General features: G+C 44.6%; 1 protein-coding gene across 1 annotated transcript; it reads right to left on the minus strand.

Moving 5' to 3' along the window:
• Window positions 1–315: 315 nt before the first annotated feature.
• On the minus strand, window positions 316–9,514 carry GSG1 (germ cell associated 1). The gene is made up of 6 exons (XM_069003927.1): window positions 9,435–9,514; window positions 6,999–7,320; window positions 4,422–4,466; window positions 2,243–2,395; window positions 2,009–2,120; window positions 316–819 (listed from the first exon to the last, which is right to left on the minus strand). The coding sequence occupies exons 2-6, from the start codon at window positions 7,318–7,320 to the stop codon at window positions 507–509; spliced, it is 945 nt and encodes a 314-aa protein (XP_068860028.1). The 5' UTR covers window positions 9,435–9,514; the 3' UTR covers window positions 316–506.
• Window positions 9,515–17,664: the final 8,150 nt, after the last annotated feature.

Consider the following 17,664-nt stretch of genomic DNA (forward strand, 5'->3'; position numbering starts at 1 on the left):
TATTTCTACTGAAGCAGGACTTTTAATCTGGGGGCAGGGAGAAGAAGAGTTTGGGCTTGGAAAGTAAGAATAAGCAGGGTGTTCAGAGAGGGTGACAGCCAATCAGTATGAACACTGATGCCCGTCACCATAGCACTGAACTGGAGCGGTTGATGGAAGGTCAATATGACACCACCAGCAGTGCAATTTGCCATCTGGATGGTGCTGACTATCTATTCCCAAGTGCAATACTGGGATTAGGACATCTGCCTCAACTCTGAAAGTGCTTGGAGACAGCTGGCACCAGCATGTCCCTCCAGCTTCACCCTTGTCAGATGAGGGCACCCATCACACTGTGTATGACCAGGGAGGACCCCCAAACTGCTACTGTAGCTGCCCTGACCCAGTGCCTGCCTCCTCACTCCCCGAACTGTAGAGAAAGGAAGAGCTCTCCAAAACTTGCCAGTGCTTGGTTCAGAGGTCTTGTGCCTCCCAAACCCCACTGCTCTGTCCCTGTGCACTCATCCCTAACAGCGATCCTCCCCTATTGTCTGGGCCAAGACTTCATCCAGGTCCAGCTCTGGTTCCCGCTGTAGTATTTTCTGCTGCAGATCAGTGTAGAAGTCGACTCCCTCAGAGACTGAGTGGAAGGCCTTGCCTTTGGGCTCATAGTAGCTGCTTATTTGCTGTATGAAGCACTGGTGGTGCTGAGGGTGATCCTTGAGGCTCCCATCGTATCCCTTGATGTGGTTCCTTTTGAACTCCAGTATCGTCTTGGTGTAGGTATTGAGAGTGGTGACAGCAGAGGCCATGCAGCAGGTGAAGGAGGCCCAGGCCATGCTACCAGAGACACACAGAAGAAGCACATGCTGTGAAAAGCCCTGTAGGGTAAGGGACACTGTGACACACCCCAGTTCTCCCTGATTTGCTAGGCAGAACCTACTGGGCACAGACATGAACTAGAATGACTAAGGTTAATAGCATTAGTTCTTAGGGGTTATCCCACCACAATAGCCTTCTTAGATCAGTGGGATAAATACTGGTCATCCACATCACAGGGAAGGGAGTGATAGAGGGAAAAGGGCAGCAGGAACATCTGTAACTGGTCAGAGCAGGAGAGCACAGCTTGGAAGCAAGTTCTGTATTGCAGGGCTGCTCTTACTGCGCATGAGGCTTGTCTACCTGAGCATAACCAAATTGCCATCTGGGCATTTGATGTCCACGGGTGACACACGGCACTGGGGTGTTTAAGAATCAATGTGGTCATCATCAATACAGCATTGCAGACTGAACCTGCAAGGCTCATCCAACTGTTCTTCAAGTCAGGTATGTCACACCAGCTGTGTTTGGCTGCTTTATCCTTTAGAGAAAGCCACTTGAGCCACTTGCTTTGTGCAGCTCCTCTTCCTGGCTCACAAGTGACGCTGTGGTCTATCGCCTGCTTTCTCTCCTTCCTGCACGTAGTACCATCTTGAGGTGACCTTGGCCTCCGGTGCAGCTGCCAATGTATGGCTGGGCCAGCACTAGAGAAGATGGTGTTACTGCTGGCTGGGGGCTGAGCTGTGCCCACATCTTTAGGCACATGTCTAGGCTTGGTGTTGCAGGAATGGGCCCTTTGGCCTAACATTGGTTAGTGAAGATGCCAAACCAGCATGCAACTTTCTAAAATTGCAGAAAAACAAAGTGTGTTTGGGACCATCATCACAGGTGTGACACTGGCCTCTGCACACAGGGAAGAGCTGAGACCAAACAGGGCAAACCAGCAGAGGGGCAAGCCTGATTAGTCAGCAGGGCTGAAGGCAATTGTTTAGGTGTGACCCCATTGTTTTGCCAGTCCTTTGGTAGCTATTCATTTAAGTAGTTCAGCCACTATTTATTAAAACTGGGTGAGGCAAAGACAGGACATTAGTAGTAGGAGAACCATGTGTCTTTGGAACACATAGAAAGGTCAAGAAAGGAGGAGGAAGCAGGTGGCATGGCTGAAGCTCTAAAGGCTGGGGAGGTGAAGATGGCTTCAGAGCTCACGTACTAGAATGCCCAGCCATAGTCCCACGTGTGCGGTCTCCAGTCCTCTGGTCCCAAATTAACTGTTGCCTGGAAGACTTGAGTGTACATCATGTGTGCCACCATCCCAAGGAGACCTGGACACAAAAGACAAGAAAGCAAAACAATTACAGTAGGAGCCAGAGCAGCATACTTCAGCCTTGAGTGGAAAAGCAGGCTCTCCAGTGCTGAGATTCCAAGACCTCAGTAATACACTCACCTGACAGCACTGAGAAGACAGCAGCAAAGGCATTGAGCTTCATCCCACAGACAGGATTGCCAGTATGCAGAATTTCCAGCATCAGGAGGATGAAGCTGATGAGCAGCAAGCTGATGTACAGCATCTCTGATCCCAGTGACAGCCACAGGATTCCTGCCAGGAACACAGGATGAAACCATGTTCAAGGGAGAGTACACCCCTCTCTCAACCCAATCCTGAAAGGATGTCCTTTGGATAGAAGGGAACGAGGGAAAACAGCAAACACTCAAGAGCAATCTCACTAGCCTGTGAGCAAGGGATCAATGGATGCTGTAGGGGACAGAGTGCCTCTCACAGAGGATGGCTTGGCTCCTCTAGCATGGCAGAGCTGAGAGGAACTAAAATGCCATCTGTAAACAAGCCAGCATTATTCATAAACATCAAGGAGGAAAGCAAAAGGAAAAAGACTGGGGAAGCTGTTGACTATTAGCATAAAACCTAATGGTCATAGATTGGCCATGAACACATCTGAGCTCTAATCACAACATTAGGCAAACAACTTTTAACATGGGACTCAGCTAGTTAAGAACTATATGGTGCATCCATGACTGTCTGGGATGTGGCCTCTGGAATTCAGGAAGCCCCTTGCAAGCCTGTATTTCTCACTGAAACCCCAATGAGAATGAAAGTACATTCCTTGGGTTGATATCCAGCCAGGGCAGTAGCAGTGACCACTCACCCTGCTTCTTGAACAGAGTACAGGTACTTGCATGCTGGGCTTTTGAGTGGGATTTAAGTGATACCAGATTCCACAATTGAGCTGAGTTCTACAGCTGTGCAGTAGGAATTGGAGGAGAATGAAGAAAGGCACTCTGTAATGCTGTGCTGTGGAAAAGCACAGGATTCACTGAGGAAGAAACATTAATCTGACAAATGAAGCAGCACTGTGAACACTACTGTTAGCAATTATAAATGGCTGTAGAGGAGACATTCAGCTGGGGAAAAGGAGTGTGAAGAAAACCCTCATTAATGTGGCACTGACTTGAATACTCAACATCATTAGCGCCATAGAGTCACCCAGCTCTTTAGCAGAAATAGATGAGCTGCATTCCCTGTTTAAAGGAGCTGACTTGCTTGCTGCAGCACCATCAAGGAGAATATTTCATTAAAGGTCAGACTGTCAAAAGTATTCTGAAGGTTGCAGGCACCACACATACAAAGAGACCTCTGCATCATCTTCCTTGTGAGTCCAGGCTTCCCACTGCTGATATGTCATTTGGTCTTGTAATGTTGCCTGTATATTGTGGAGCTGCTCTGCACACCCAGCTCACCAGCCCATCCCACAATCAGCAGTCACACCACCTTGTCCAGTGCTAACCCAGCTATACAATAGCACCTGCACCGGTCATCTTAAGATGATACCATGCGCAGAAGGGGTGAAAATAATGCTTGCAAATCCCCAGCATTTATTACACCCTTGCTGTCAGGGTTTGAACGCAGCTTCAGGCTCTGCACCCCAGGCCTTTCCCTTGACATATGAACATCTTCTGAAACAACTTGCCTCCAGCCTCCATCTCAGTGAAAAGTTAGCAAGCCCACATCAATTGAAAAGCCTTCATTAAGTAAAATCTCCGTAGCATATGTACACATACATCAAAGTATACTGAGGCTATCTGCACGGTGCTTTGAAACATGTGACAATGACAGGAGGGGTGATCTCTCTTACCCAAATGTAGTTTTGTATTTAATGAGGCAGGGACTTCACCTTGAAAACAAAACTTTCAGATGTCCTGTTTATTTACCACAAAGTAAGAGGTGATTCAGCTTCCAGATTCATCATATTAGACCCCAAAACTGAAGCACTGAGTTAATATATAGCCTGTGTGTGAGGAACTGCCCTGAGGCAGCATCCGTCCTCTTTCCCTTTACAACAGCAAGATGACAACCCCAGACCAGGACACTTACTACATGAGACAAATCACACTTCATATGGGAGGGAATCTGAGGTTTCTAGCACTGACTTCACAAAGGCAGTGGTTTATGTGAACATCTGGGAGGAAATCTTTGTCACGAGGACAGGGTTTCATGCCTGGCTCTTTGGGGACTCACCCTGCTGTCCCTGCACAGGCAAAATGTAGCAGGTCCCCTGTCCCAAGGAGGCACTGGGTAGCTACAGTGAGATACAGGGATTTGCTCTTACCTCTCTCTGCTGGTGGTGAAAGCTCAATAAAGCTGCGGCATTTCTCTTCTGAAACACAAAACCAAAGTTTTTAGTTTACAAAACAATGTAGGGAACATAAGGGAAAAGAAAATCTCTTCATCTCACTCTTTTCAATGCATACATCCAGTCATCCCTGAATCTACCCATCAGACCTTCTCACCTCTGGTCTTTTTCTGACTATCTTTCCAGACCTTCACTGAGGCAAAGGATGGGGAGGCAACATTTGCCTGAAAAACTAGAAATGGCCTTTTCAGAAAAAAGCTTCAGCAATTCATAAATCTTACTTGTTATATCTACTGGATATAACAATCTGTTGCTAGTCATTCACAACATTACTGATGATCAGGTCTATTAAGGGTGTAGCTTGTAACAGACTGCAGATACACCACTTCTTCTGAATTCCCACACACCCTAATCTCAGAAGAGCACTTCGAGCACTGCTTCTCAAAGAAGAAAGCAAAAAAAGAATTTCCCAAATGACATACTTTATGACAGAGATGTGAGTCCCCCTTCTGTGGCAGAGACTCAGAGAAATATGGTCCTTGGTCCTCACATTTTAGGCATGCTATTTCAACAAATGGTGTTAATATTTGCTTTGGCTTTTTATGTTGGCCAGGTGCAAACTACTGTCTCAGATGAGGGTCCATCATTATTATCTGTCAGTCTCTGTCCCTGCATACTGCATTACTGCATTTGAGGGTCCTCTCCTCCACTTGGCACAGTATTTTCTCTCAGACATTTCCGCTTCGTATAAGAATCTCATTTTCTTAATTTCTATCCCCAGTTCTAATCTTTCCAAATCTCCTGTGTTACTTCTGTCATCCACAGCTCTCAGGATGCTACCCAGTTTAGTGCCATCTGCAGTTCTCATTAACTTGCAATTTGCTACTTCACCTAGAACTTTAATGAGGATATTCAGTAACGGCTCATCTAAACTGATCCTGAGATTAGCCTGAATAATGAAATCCTTTCTCCAGCTCAACTCAAACTCCTTTTGCTCAGAGTAGTCCCTTTTTTGTTGTTTTTATTGTCTATGCACTTGCTTCAAAGATGCACAGTGGTGGGTGAGTTGAGCTTGATTTACAGGAAGCAGGAGACTGAGACTGACTGTGCTTCTACCCTGTGCTCTATCCCGCGTTCTGCTGCGATCCAGATGTTACATACTTTCTGCGTTCCTTCAGGCATTGGGGTTATTCCAGGACTGCCCAGTGGCCAGATAAGTCATTTAGAGAAATCAGTCAAGGGATGTAGTTTCATTCCCACAAGCATTGTGGAAACACAACCCAACCCAAACCAGTCCTAAATAAACACATCTCCTTCCACCGCCTGTCTGGAAATGCTCATAACAAACCAAAAGCAGCCCACTTGTTAGGACATGAGAGTTTCAAGCACATTCCCTTCTGCTCCAGCCCCTCCTTCTGTCTGCTTTTCTTCATCAGTTAGTTATTTTCAAACTCTGACAGCAACAGAGATGAAAAATACCATATTGGAAGGATGGCTTGGTTAAAGAAGGTGAGATGTTTGTACTTGGGCAGAGCTGAAAGGAGGATGGTGGGCTCAGGGGAATGGGCCTGATGAAAGTGACTTTCATCACTCTATCTTTAGATACAAATCTCCCTGTTGGCCACCTCCTGGATTAGTTCTGATCCTTGATGTGTGTGCCAGGCAGCAAAGGGCATCTGAGCACTGCACAGCACCCACCTGTGCTGGCGTGGCACAGGTTCCAGCAGAAGGACTTGAGCAGGTCTGGGCAGGAACAAGTCAAGGGTGAAGGGAAGCACCAAATGGTTCTAGTACAGGTTGCACAACCAGTCCCCGGCACTCTAGGATTTACAGTGCCAGTCCCACATGGTCAAAAACCACAAATGAAACCTGTCACAATATCACAAAAACTAAAAACAATTACAATATTGCAGCTCTAATCCTCAGGTGAATCTGCCTCCTGGCTTTAGTTCCTTTGGGTTCAGATCCTCCTGGTTTTTTCTGTATCTACAAGGTAGTAGTTCTATTTCTCTGTTTTATTGGTTTTTTTAAGAAAAGCCCAGTCTCTGTTTAATAACACAAAACCACTCAGTTTGGTGATTTAAGGAGAACACCAACTATTGTAGTCCTCACAGTGATAGCTAAAAATTGACATCTGCGTAAAATCACTACTTAAATTTCTGAGAGGACGTGCACAAATTTACCCTGAAGAGCATGAAGTAAGCTGTGTGTACGAATGGAGATATGGGGAAAGGAAAAGGAGGCTCATGGCAGTTCCCATCAGGATGAACAGTGCCATCACAAAGTCATTGCCATCACCACCATCACTTGCACTTCACAGCCCCTATTCCAGGCCAAAGGGCACACCAGAGACAACCATTTTCCGTTTCCCTGCTCTGTGAACATTCCAGTGAAGGACAGAAATATACTGACCACACCAGTGCCCAGGGCTGATACCATCTAGGAAAAGGAAGAAGACTTTTCTCCCAAGTGTTGTCAGCCTCCCACCTTTCAGTTTCAAACTTCTGTGGAGTAAATACAAGGGAATAAGTTGTGGCTGCCTGAGCAACACACTACCTGGCCCTTCCATGCTCTCTTCACAGGAAAGCCACATCCCTGTGTGGAAGTATCTGAAGGCAAAGCGGTCATCTCCGGTCTCCCAGCTGTAGTGCACTATGTCCTCAGATGAAACATTGCTAGCATCTGCATCAGATGGCATGGGGACACCCACGCACTGGGAGGCTTTGGTCTTCCCACACAAAGGCTTGGGTACTTTCTGGGTCCCGGTGCACCAGTAGCTGCCCAGCAAGGCAGTGGTGGAGAGGGTGAGAGCCAGCAGGTTCAGGATGACAGCCAGGAAAGTACGGCGCAGTGGCAGTCCCTTCAGCAGCTCCATCTACGACACACGAACAGGAGGGACCGTCACACCACTTGTCCCACCTAGCCTTATGGATCCCACCTTTTCCCAGCATCCATCTGTGGGGAGGGGTTATGAGCACTCTGCCCTCCTCACAACATCCCAGCAGCTCACCCAGCGTGGAAGAACCATTTCTGAAAGCCAGGGCAGTGGACCAATGGGTCAGCTTCTACCATTTCAAAGTATGCTGAATATCTGTACTGGGGAAGAGAGGGTGACCCACCAGACATAGCAGAGCTGAGTGCATTGAGGTGGCTGAGCAAAATGAAAGGAATGTCACATTCATCCATCTCAGAGATGACGGGGAGAAACTGTTAACCAACTTCCCTGAATACCATGTGTTGCCTTTACATGAAATACAATGAATGCTCTCTCCAACTAAATGAGAAATCTTGCTGCCAAGTGTCCCACACCACTTTTTCAAGCAGTTCATTACTGTACCTAAGGACATAGAGAATGCGATATCACAGTGGGAAAAGGCAGGAAAATGTTCCCATATTGCTGAAGGTCACACATCAAAGCAGTGACCTGCTCAGAGAGGACACCCAGCTATCCAGACCTGGCATCTTGAGTACAAGCTCCAGAGCAGCACCTTCCACCTGAGCTCTCAACTGCACATCAGAAATTTGGTAGAGTGATGGGATGACAGTGTCTCTGCTTTCACACAAAGTGCCAAAGGTTTTTTTTCCTATAAGAGTAAGCGTTGCCACAAACATTCTTACTGGTTTCATCTCATCATTAAAAGTAATTCAGAAAGCAGTTTGTGAACCAGGGTCCTGTGAACTTTCTCACTCAGAGGGAAGATAAAGATTTAGGGTTCCTGCAAAACCCTGCACTGACTCCTGAGAACCCCAAAATATCACTCCATAGATTGATTAGATGTCATCTACCCACACATCAACTTTCATGTAATCAACGCATGTCTCTTCCCACATGGCACTCCCTATGTTTGGCACAACTTCATCCAGATACTCCCACCCTTTCCTATTTATGACTCTGAAAATCTATTTACCCATGAATAGATTCAGTTTGTGCAGACTTTGCCTGCTGCTGGTCCTCTTCACTTAACTTCGGCTGACTCACCCAACGCTGAACGTGTGAGAAAGACCCAGCATTCTGTGGACACCACTATAAATAAACAATATGAGACCGAGCTTTGCATTGTTTGTGACTGCACCACAGCTAAAAGTGGTGCAGTTAGAATCATTTTTTCTGCTAACTAGCAAGCTTGGAAACATGGTCAACAAAGACGACGAGCTGAAGCTCCTCTTGAAAAGCAGGACCTTATTAGCATCTCATCACACTGAGAAAGCAGTGCCTGACCCCAGACACCCTCATTGCAAGCAAGAGAATATTCAGCTCCTGAAATTTTCCTGTTTTGTTTCATACTCTGGATTCTTTTGTCTCTTCAGCAGGACATTTCTTTCTGCACCCTGGAGATGGTAACATCTTAGTGATGCCATAACTAATGACTTTCATGATTTGAATGTATGTTGAATATCACCATTTTTGCACCTACTAGGAACAGTTTCTGGCTAAGGCTAGTGGCAAACTTCTCACTGGAAGTTTTTTTGGTGGAAAAATTGGCTTATGACTGAAAAGGAAATTACAGATGAAATTGCTTTCCTCAAAAATATAATTTTTCACCTGAAAATTGAAACCTCCAGCACACAAAGTTTTTCAGTTTTTCATCACTGCTTGATTATAAGATTTTCTGTCATCAGGTTTTGGGTTGCTAATGCTTTTATTTAACAAAAAAAATTCCACTCACAATATTGACAAAAATCATCTTTCTAATTTAAATCTTCAATAGTGGGGAAAATATTCTCTCCAGTTGATTTATGACAGTAGTTGAAAGGCTGTATAATTTCAGGATGAGTGTTAAGAAAAAGACATAAAAAATACAAGAAACAAATGAGTCAGAAGTAGGAAGTGGATCAAGGATGCAGAAGACATATGGAATGAGAAGCAAATCTGAACTACTTCCTGAAAACATTGTTAGAAAAGCTTCCCTCCACAAAAGCCAAGCACTCACTGATAATAACCAACCATAGTATCTAGATAGCCCCAACAGAAAAGATAGTTGAATTTACCTTAGCAGCAAGTCTTTGAAGTACTGTTAATTTGGATGAACTGCACAGAAGTGGGACTCACGCTTTGTCTGCTGTTTTGCTCATCTCTATATCCTCCAAGAAACCCAACTGCTGCAAAACCCCTTCCTCCTTTGTCTGGTCCCCTCCTCCTTTGCCTCCCCAGTGATTATTAAACGCTATCCTTCTGATCAGCAGCTGTTTTGTGGAAAACGGTCATTTTGTAATCCACAATGCAATCACAGCACAGCTGTTCTGGGAGATTATATGGGAAGAGATTGGTGCTGCGGGTTGGGATTAAGTGCAGAAGAGTGACCTGTATTGCCTGAGTAGAAAGTTTCTTTAAAACACTGAAAGATTCCAGCCATCCCCATGTGGAAGTTGTTTGGGAGCTTGCATGGAGCAAGCTGACAGCTCTGGCAAATGCTATAGGGGAGGAGTGACCTTAGCTTGGAAAACTGCCAGCACCCTGGGCATCAGGCCACCCCTTGTCCTGTGCACTGTCTCAGCAGCATGGCAAAGACCAAAGGCATCCCAGCCCTAGAATATCTTCCTGGCCACACCTGATAGTTGCAGAAAGGGCAGAGTAATGGGGAAAGTTTATGCAACTGCATCTGCTCTGAGGACTGAGGATTTCAGTCCCTGAAGAGATGCCAATGCAGCTCTCCCCATGGGCACTGGAAATTTTGATGCCAAAAGGAGCCCCTTAGCAGAAGAGCTGCATCTTAGCAGAACAGCATGGCATCACCACCATGAAGGAGATACATGAAACAGCAGCAAGTCAAGCCAATACTCAGAGCATGGGAGAATGAGGTAGACTGTCAGTGTCACTTGTAGTGGCAGCTTTTACCAAAATGTGAAGTTCACTGGGAATCCCAGCTCCCAGCAAGTTCACTTTGGATGAATTTGGGAACCTAGTAAGAACAGACAGAGATTCACATTCATGCGAAGTCCCCTCTGAGCTCTTTTCCTGGAAGTTTAAAGGCTCCCAAAATGTGGTATCAAAACCATGAAAAGTAAGAATGACGCCACCTCTCATGAGAATGTACTAGAGGCCATGGAGCAGAGCTGCACTGAATCAAACTGCAAGGGAGAGGAGCATCCCAAAGGTACACATCCTGTCTTACCCACGAGGACTTTGCCCAGTGCCAAGCAGGTGAAGCTTGCACCACCGACTGGGAGGGAACAAGGCAGATTTCCTGCATGCTGCTCTGCCAAGACAGAGGAAACCAGCAGTCCATCCATTCTCATCCCCCATGTCCAACAGCAGAGCCCAGAGGCTGGGGGCAGGTGCAGGAATAGCTCTGGGTGACAGCACAGCCTGTGACAGCCCCTCACAGCATGGGCAGCAGACGGAAAAGTTCACGGTCCAGCACGTGGGCTGTGCTATCCCGGGCTCCTGAGCCTTCCTGCCCTGAGCAGAATGGGCAGTGGCTCTGTGGGTATTTTAATCCCAGTCGCTGCATAAACTCCTCTAATATAGATAAGCATTTCTAAGACGGACTAACTGAAAGCAATGCTAAATGTCCCTGTGCTCCACAGACTGCCTGCAGGTTTTTGATTAATAAAAAGGTTCTGTTTGAAACAGATGTACTTAATTTACTGAAGTAGGTAGAACAACAGCTGATGCTGTTTAAAAGCAGAGTGATTTTTTTTCTTTCTTTCTTTTTTTTTTTCAGTCTGTTCACATCTGGACACCTTAAATTTTACTTCTAAACGCTCAGTTAAAAAGAAAAAAAAAAAAAAAAAAAAAGCCTTGTTTACAGGCTCAAGAATAGATAAAGTCCATGTCTACGGATAATCCTTAACACCTTCCTAATTTAAAACTTGATGAGAGTATCATTAAAACCCAAGATTCTATGTCAGTTTCTAAATCTGGGTTCATGGCACATATATCGACGAAATTAAACTGAATTAGTTTTACGTGGATAAGAATTCATGTTGGGAGATAAATTTATCAGAAACATGCTATGGTTTAAAAAATACACTTACAGAAGGTTTAGTGTTCTGAATAATGGCAGATATTTATCCTTCCAGAAGATGGCGATCTTTCTCTAGTCTTCTTTTTGGAAGTCTCTGCTGCTCACGTGTATGCCGGGGGGTGGAAGCAACACCCAAGTTTAGACTTCTATTCCTTCTCTTGAAATTCCACCCCCCTCCCTCTTGTTTTTGCATTTTTAGGAAGACAAACTCTTTACCTTGACTGTGAAACGGGGTGTGAGTCCGTCTCTTGGATTTATCTGAGCCTGGGAACACTTGAAATCACTGGGAAAAGGAAAAAAGAAGAGGAATGATTGCAGGAGCTTAGCTTTTGTTCACCTTCTGCCCTGCATGAAATGATTCTTTCTAACACTTTTCATAATATTTTGTCAAGTTTCACATTAAATTTCCCCAGATTATTGCACACAACTCATACAACACCAACACCAAAGCATGTTTCCTGATGTTCAACAAACTTCTCTTAGCAAAATTATGGGGATTTCATCTGGTTTTGGTTTGGATTTTGGTTGGCTGATTGTTGTTTTTTAAATCTCTATTTTAACCTCACCTCAATCTGACCTATTGTAGACAGGAAAATCAAGCTGTATCTGTCTTTCGCCCTACCGTGCCTCCAGTTTTCTCCTCTTTGTATCTGATATTTCCCACCATAATTTGGCTTGGCTAGAGTCTTTGGATGTTTCTTTCTCTTTGAACTCAGCAGCAGCCAGTCCCTGGTGACTCGTTTAAAATTCGCCCATTGAAGTGAATGCCCACAGCAGTTGATTTCCTGTGCAATCAGCCAAGCACTTGACTTATAGAAACAAAACAAGGAAACAAAATGCAGAAAAAAAACCCAAAATCTTTGCACAGCACTGCTATGGAGATTGCCAAGCCTAAAAAAGCCTGGGCGTTGACAAGTGATGCGTTTTTACCCTGGCTCTATCACCATCTACACCCTGGCTTGGGTGTATCCTGCCCCAAAGTGACACACTCAACACCCAGGGATGTCGGTGGAAAAGAAGGTCAAGGAGACCTTGCCAGATAGGGCCCAAAACTTGCAATATTTAACTGGAGGGTCTCAAGAGGCACACGACTCCTCCCAGCCCCCCATGCAGTGATCCTCCAGGGATACCAGCGATCATTTGCTGTCCTGACATTGGCTCTTCAGCTGACCTGAAGAGGAAAGGGGAGGAGGAAGGGTGGCTATTTACACCCATGGAGTCACTCTGTGAAAACTGGACAAAGATGGGCTCATACTCACCCCTCATTCCACACATTCCTCGCACATGACACTTCCCACCGCTCCTGTTTTTGCTGTTTTTACAGGAAGTTCATCCAGAGCCGCAGTCCCCTCCCTCACTGCCACACAGAAAGCAGGATGTCTCCCGAGTGACAGCGACATGGAGAGAGCCAGACTTCTCAAACCCAGTGACAGACTGCAAATGCCAGATTTCTCCCTGAGCTCTGAATAATTCCACTCAGATTGTAACCTTTATTTAGCTGTTTGCATGATGCATTAACTCTTGCTCTGAAAATGACCTCACCAGGCATATTTTTTCTACTCTAAGCACATTTAAAGGTGAATTCTGTTTTCAAAGATGATCAGCTTACACTGCTAGACACTAAGACTGTGACAGAAATAAAGATTGAACTGGACTAAGTAAATTCATCTTAAAGATGGACAAATAAGTCGGTCAGTTTGGACCTAATTACTTTTTATTTTCCTTGAACTTTTTTTTCTCAAAACAAGTCTTAGTTGGCTGGATTTTCTTTTTTTTTTCCTAATCTTTATGGTTATCAGCCACTCAAAAAAACACACAGAAAGCAGACATGAAAAGGAAAAAGATCAGTTGCAGCAACGAGGACTTTGAGGACTCACTAGAGATTCTAGGTGTCTCAATTTCTGGATAGGAAATACAAGATGATATATTATATATGAGGCTAGGGGGTTGTTTTTCACAGAGTATTTAAACTCCAGGATGTGTTCGCTTGAGCACACAGAAGAAAAACAGTATTTATGTAATTTAGCTAACCATAAACTGTAAACAGGCAAGAAAACCACAATTTTTATATAGCTCTATAAGGATATTAAAGAGGTGCGAGACCAGAAAAGGATCCATACAAAACTGCAAGTAGACAAACACTTACCTTATCCACTGCTCACTATTCCCATCTGCTCTTCTGAGGCATCCAGTGAAATACCACAAGGTGATCATGGACTCTCCCCCCTGTCTTTCGGTCTGACTGAACATGTAGTAGCCAAGAAATTCCATGAGATCTAACCAGACGCTTTGAAATGCACCAAGTCTGGCATTTTATTGATGGTTTCATTCTTTCTGAGCTCGCTAAATCATCACAGCATATTATATCAGCTGCAAGATTGGCAGGGCGTCCACTTGTGCAGAATGAGTCTTTGCAATTTGGTAGTCCCCTCTCTGACAATATTTGCTACTTTTGAATCTACCACTTACGAGATCTCAGTCTGTTACTACACAGAATCACAAACTCCCAGACTTAATGACTACCACAGGCTCATGGGGTTTTTTATCACCAAGAGGAACCATTACAACGACATAGTCTCCTCTCAGACGTAACAGAACCCAAAGAACTTTGGATAATCGTTTCCAGTGTACACAGAACTCCTGCTGGAGCTATAGCATGTATTTTATACAACTAACTGGTATTGATTGTGCAGCAGAACATGATGTAGAACCCATCATATCCTTAGAAAAGTTATTCCCATGATTAATTAAGCTCATTCTTAAAATTTTGCTTGTGCTCTGTAAGCAGTGTCTGCTTGAGTTTTCCAACCTCACCAGGCTGCTCCAACACATAAATAAACACCTAGTGATTTCCTAAAAACGTTACTGTAAGAGTCACAAATCAATGCGTTTCATTAGAGGCACACAGTGTGATCTAACCAGCTGGCTGGTGGCCCAAATTCCTAGTTCTGTACTTGGCTCTGACATGTAATTTTCCCCTCCCATCGGCCAAGTTATTAGTGGTGCGTTTACACTGCAGTCAAAGCAGTGGCAATGATGGGGAGTAAACATTCAGTGCTTGTTTTAATTGGGTGTTGCTAGGAATTTCACTCCAGCACTATGGAGCACAATGCAGGGTACAAACCTCAGTCCAGAATCGGAGTACACTGTGCTAAACTCCACATTACCATGGCTGGACTGATAGTTCAAAAGCAGTCCTTGTTTCCATACACTATAAGGTTGGGTCTTTGGAGTCATTCCCACAGATGCAGATCTACAGCACAGGGAATCCTTGTTGATATTGGAATCAGCACAAAGACAGCAAGAGACATTCTGTTTTGGTAATAACAAAATTTGAGGGTCTAAAATTAATCCGTGCAAAGAGTATTTCACTATATGCAGGTGATCTCGGAGTCAAGGATATGTTTAATATGTTTTAAAGGAAAAAAAATTTGAAACAATATGGTTAAACCACATTGCACTTTGGTTTCACTCATGGAAATGAGAAAGCCAAAGCAATTGTTCTTTGCTTCAATTTATCTTTTCCTCCATTTCACCATGGCAAATCAGAATAAGCAGAGTTAGAGGAAGCCTCCAAAGATTATCTTATCAATCCATCTGCATTCATTACGACCTTAGCACCCAGTAGAACTTCAAGCCTACTGTTAAAACTTTTTGCAAGGGAGATACTACTCCATCCTGGAATAAAGTCCCTCATAATATCTTTTTTTTCCAATCAAATCACAGTATAAAACAGAAAACTTTTCCATCTCTGCTAAATGCCATGTGTCCATTCCACATCTGATTTATTTATTCATATGGATTGTCCTCTCAAGGCCATTGGAGCTACATGGTTTACTAAAGTTATACTCACATGCTAGTATTTGAGGAACCAGTGCCTCAAAGGAAACATCTAAGCTAGCAGGAAAGGTTTGGAAATCTAAAAGAGTGAGTAAGACAGAGAGTTAGCTTTTTTGAGGCGAGGCGTGGGAGGTGTTTTCGTTCTTTAGCTATTAAAAACTCCTTGCTTTGACAAGGAAAAAAAAAGGGGAAGAGAAAACTGGGAGGAGAAGGATTAATGAATAAAGAGGCAGCATGGCAAGAGATGCAGCAAGCTTGGTGGCCGGAAGGCACAAGCGAGTTTCTCAGGCTGTGTTCCCTGACAGAACAGAGGTGGTGGCAAGCACAGATCAGAGGAGCCAAGGTCTAGTATGCTGTCTAAAGAGAATAATGAGACCAGCTTTCCTTACCATGCCGAGCAGAGGGGTTTTGTTACAGTGGGTGCTTTGAAAACAATCGTGCTAGATATTACAATTGCACCTTTTATCTTTCTGGATGTCCCCGTAATTATCCAGGATTGAGGGCATCTCCTTTGTTCCTCAGATTTGATGAGGATTTGGGATTCCTTTCCGTTCCTTTATGACATTTCGGAGCTGTGGCTTCACAGACAGTCCTGCTGTTGAGTCTAATCTCCATGGCCATGCATGCTGTGGTGGGCAGCACGCTGAAGCTGCCTGTGCACCAGGGAGGAGACAGGTCAGGACAGGGCAGCAGTGACACCAGCCTGGGGCCCTGGCCCCATGCCTTGGAGGCCCAGTGGGAGCAGGCGATGCCGGAAGCAGATGGTGTCACTGCCATGGACGTGGGGTGGATGCAGCACGTGTATGCCATGCCAGGGGAGTTTCGGGGCACCCAGGCTTCCCTACAAGGCCTGAGGGAAAGGAGTGCCCCAGTTACTGAAAACACAAACACAAAATATTTTGGAGACAGCAAGCAGAGAAATGGGGCGTGTGCCTCTCTTCTGCTGTATTTTTTTTTTCTTTCGGTTGGGTTTTTTTCTTTTCTCTCTCCTCCTCTCTCCACACCTCCCTGTTTCCTCATAGCCAGGTTTCCGCATGCCCAGGTGTCGCTGTAACCCACAGGGACGGTGAGAATCACGACAGAGGAGTCCAGGGTAAATGGGATGGAATGGAATTATTGAATTAATTACGGACTCATTTATATAGCATTGTTCGCAAAAGTGGTATAACATTATTGGGTGCTTGACCATACACCTCCCAGAGTGATTGGCTGAATGCTACAACACCTATTTCAAAATATTTTTTTCAGTGAATCAAAACAATATCCACTGCATTCTCACAACACCCTGCACCTGCAAATAGTTTACAAAATAGCAAAGCATCTCTCAGCTTAGTTTGCGTGAGAACGGAGAATTTCACAGAAGACCATAAAAGGTGGAAAATTTCTCTGCTAACTTTTTTAGCATCCATACCCAGGCAACCCCAGTTCCATGCACAGGGCAAGGACATCAGTTTCCAAGGGTGACCTGGCCATGAGCAGGAGAGAGCCAGGCACAGTGACAGCATCCTGGCCCAAGGGAGGCCAGAACAAGGTGACCCGGCAGCCACAGCCAGGGGCCTTTGTGCAAGTACATTGTAACCTGGGTCTTAAATCACATGCTATTACTTCCATCAGGCTCACAGTTTAAAAAAAAAAAAGATAAACAACTGTCCTTCCTAGCCCCCATCATTTTTTCTGAGCAGGCTCAAGCTGCAATAACTCAAAAGCTCATTATTTAGCCAACTGGGGGGGGGGGGGGGAGCAAGCCTTTGTCATAGATGACAAAAGATGTGTTCCTGACAGAAAAAGCATGATTTATTTTAATGCAAAACATTGCTCAAAATGTGGTTTGTTGGGTTTTTTAGAGAAAAAGTCATTAGGATTTTTTTTTTTTTTTTATGTGGATAAAGCAGAATATTCCCCTGCCAGCCTTGTTCTCAAGAAATAGCTAAGTGGTCTTGACTGAAACTAAAAACAAAACCCAAAAGAACCCTATAAAACCACTGAAGCAGACATGAGCTAGATGATGTTGGTTTCAAGTTTGGCAAAGGCAAAACCAACCAAAGCCAGACCTTGTGATGGAATGTGTCAAGTGACTGTTATAATAAAGAGGCAACACTACTAGCAGTGTCTGCTGTGTTCTGTGTACCCATTACCATGCTAATCTCAACGTTAGTCTTTCCCAGGTAGCCAAGGACTATTATTGCTGAGCTTTACAAGCCAGTATTAAGCATTGTGGCTAAACAGCTTGACTGAACAAGAATTATGTGCCATCACCTGAACAAGGTAAGCATGAAGGCAGGAGAACCCAGCTAGCATGTTACCACAGGCAGAACTTAAAGAAATTAGGTCAGGCAGAATGGAAAGAAAACTTCAGAAACCTCTTCCAAACAGTGTAAAGTAGTCCTCTGTGGTACAGTTTCTCATGGGAA

The sequence above is a fragment of the Aphelocoma coerulescens genome, chromosome 1A (assembly GCF_041296385.1).
Source record: "Aphelocoma coerulescens isolate FSJ_1873_10779 chromosome 1A, UR_Acoe_1.0, whole genome shotgun sequence".
Classification (NCBI taxonomy): domain Eukaryota; kingdom Metazoa; phylum Chordata; class Aves; order Passeriformes; family Corvidae; genus Aphelocoma; species Aphelocoma coerulescens.